This window comes from Aplysia californica, unplaced genomic scaffold (genome assembly GCF_000002075.1).
Source record: "Aplysia californica isolate F4 #8 unplaced genomic scaffold, AplCal3.0 scaffold01381, whole genome shotgun sequence".
Classification (NCBI taxonomy): Eukaryota; Metazoa; Mollusca; class Gastropoda; order Aplysiida; family Aplysiidae; genus Aplysia; species Aplysia californica.
Window position 1 is genome coordinate 35500 of NW_004798651.1, and position 1935 is coordinate 37434.

Below are 1935 nucleotides of genomic sequence, written 5' to 3' on the forward strand. Positions count from 1 at the left end.
TGTGTGTGTGTGTGTGTGTGTGTGTGTGTAGGTAGTTGGTGTGTACTGTGCTGTGGTTTTCTCTTTCTACGAAAAAAAAATTCTCTCCAAGTTTGCCCTTTGAGAAATGTTGCAGTTATGATACCATGCTAGTTCAGTGGAAACAATTCAACAATGAGTGCGTTTGTATTTCTTCTGTGCAAAATCTTTCCCTTGTTATCTGAACTGACTTAATGTAAACTCAACCTACTATCTAACTGACTTGATGTAAACTCCACCCACTATCTAACTGACTTGATGTAAACTCCACCCACTATCTAACTGACTTGATGTAAACTCCACCCACTATCTAACTGACTTGATGTAAACTCCACACACTTTCTGTCTACTCACAGCAATAAGATTTAGTTGGCTTTGTTTGATTTTGTGTGTCTCAGAGCGTAATTTAGCTTAGGAAAAAATATACTGTATCTGGTGGGTGGTTTGGCAGGTGCTCTGGTGTGGTTTGCTTCTTTCCTATCAAACATCTATGGTCCTGATCTCTTCACCTTCTTTTTGTGTGTTTGTTACTCTCTTGTAACACTTTTAATCTTCGGCACTTATATGACCTTATTGTGTTGCAAGTGCCGTAAAACACTTACTAAAACTAAAACTCCACCTACTATCTACTCACCACAGCAACAAGATTTAGTTGGCTTTGTTTGATTGTGTGTATCTCACTCAGAGTGTGACTAAGCTTACGAGAAAATAAACTGTTTCTGTCTTTTCTTCCAGCTGATGGGACAGTCAACGCTATACAGGAGGACATGGCGGACATGTCTCTGGATGGAAAGGTAGTGGGTGGTTTTTGGGTGCTCTGATGTGGTTTGCTCCTTCTGTCCTATCAAACGTCCATCGTCCTTATCTCCCCTTCTGTCCTATCAAACATCCATCCTCCGGATCTCTCCTCCTTCTGTTTTATGTTTGTTACTCTTTTGTAACACTTCTAATCTTCGGCACTTATATGACCTTATTGTGTTGCAAGTGCTGTAAAGCTCTTACTGAAACTAAAGTCTTTTATTTTAGTTGTATTTGTGATCACTATTTGAGTGTTTTGCTGGTCCATTTTCGTTTTTCATGGTAAGTGGAAGTATGCGAATGTAATGTTCAGTATGAAAGAATCTGTAAGTTGTAGAATCAAGACAAAGTGTGCATAATTTCAGGTCAATTCAACTGTATTTAGGCTCTTAGATCTAAGAGAAAATTCTATAGCGGTTGCCCCCTCTGCCCCTCATAGCTCATGAAAGAAAAGGTTTTGACTTTTCTGATGTATGGTAAGTTGAAGCGTGCTGAGAAAATGAGTTATGATTTATGTGAATGGAAATATTCGACCAAAAATTAACTCAGGGGTCAGGTTTGTAGAACTTCAACTGATGCCGTTTTCTTTGAGTTTAACATATCTTTATGAATTTTTATAAATAAATTGTACAAACTCAACCTATTTATTTGACTTATCTATGTCTGTGCTGCTAAAATTGGAGAAGTATCTCATGTTATTGGCATGCCTCACATATCTTCATGCGGACATTTCACAGGAAAGTAAAGGCGCTTCCGCCGCTCCGGTGACCAGCAATGATGACGATGATGATGACGAAGACGACGATGAGGAAGCTGAAGATATGGAGGCTTTTGAAGAGAGTGGCATGCTGGAGGAACAGGACGAGGTATGCGGGCTGGAAGTTGTTTGTTGCATGTCTGTCTTTGTTTGTGTTTTTCTCTTTCGAGAAATCTGGATTGATAACAACAACCTCTAAAGGGAAAGGAGATGAGGGAAAGGCAGTGGATTCTATTGGTGTCTGTATTCTCTTTTTGGAGTTAATACTTTACTTTTTTCTTCCGCTTGTACCGTGGGGTGTCGCGGGGAGACACAGGCGTCTGTCTGCAGCAAGTCGTGTGGCCTGTAGGAGGAACATCCCG

General features: G+C 40.2%; 1 protein-coding gene across 1 annotated transcript in view; it reads left to right on the plus strand.

Moving 5' to 3' along the window:
* Positions 1-1935, plus strand: part of LOC101849745 (ubiquitin-like-conjugating enzyme ATG3) — a gene marked incomplete at its 3' end in the record, with an annotated part of 11113 nt that overhangs the window by 5889 nt on the left and 3289 nt on the right. Inside the window, 2 exon segments of the mRNA XM_013090635.2 lie at positions 754-812; positions 1554-1682. Of these exon segments, the coding sequence (XP_012946089.1) occupies positions 754-812; positions 1554-1682 (188 nt within the window).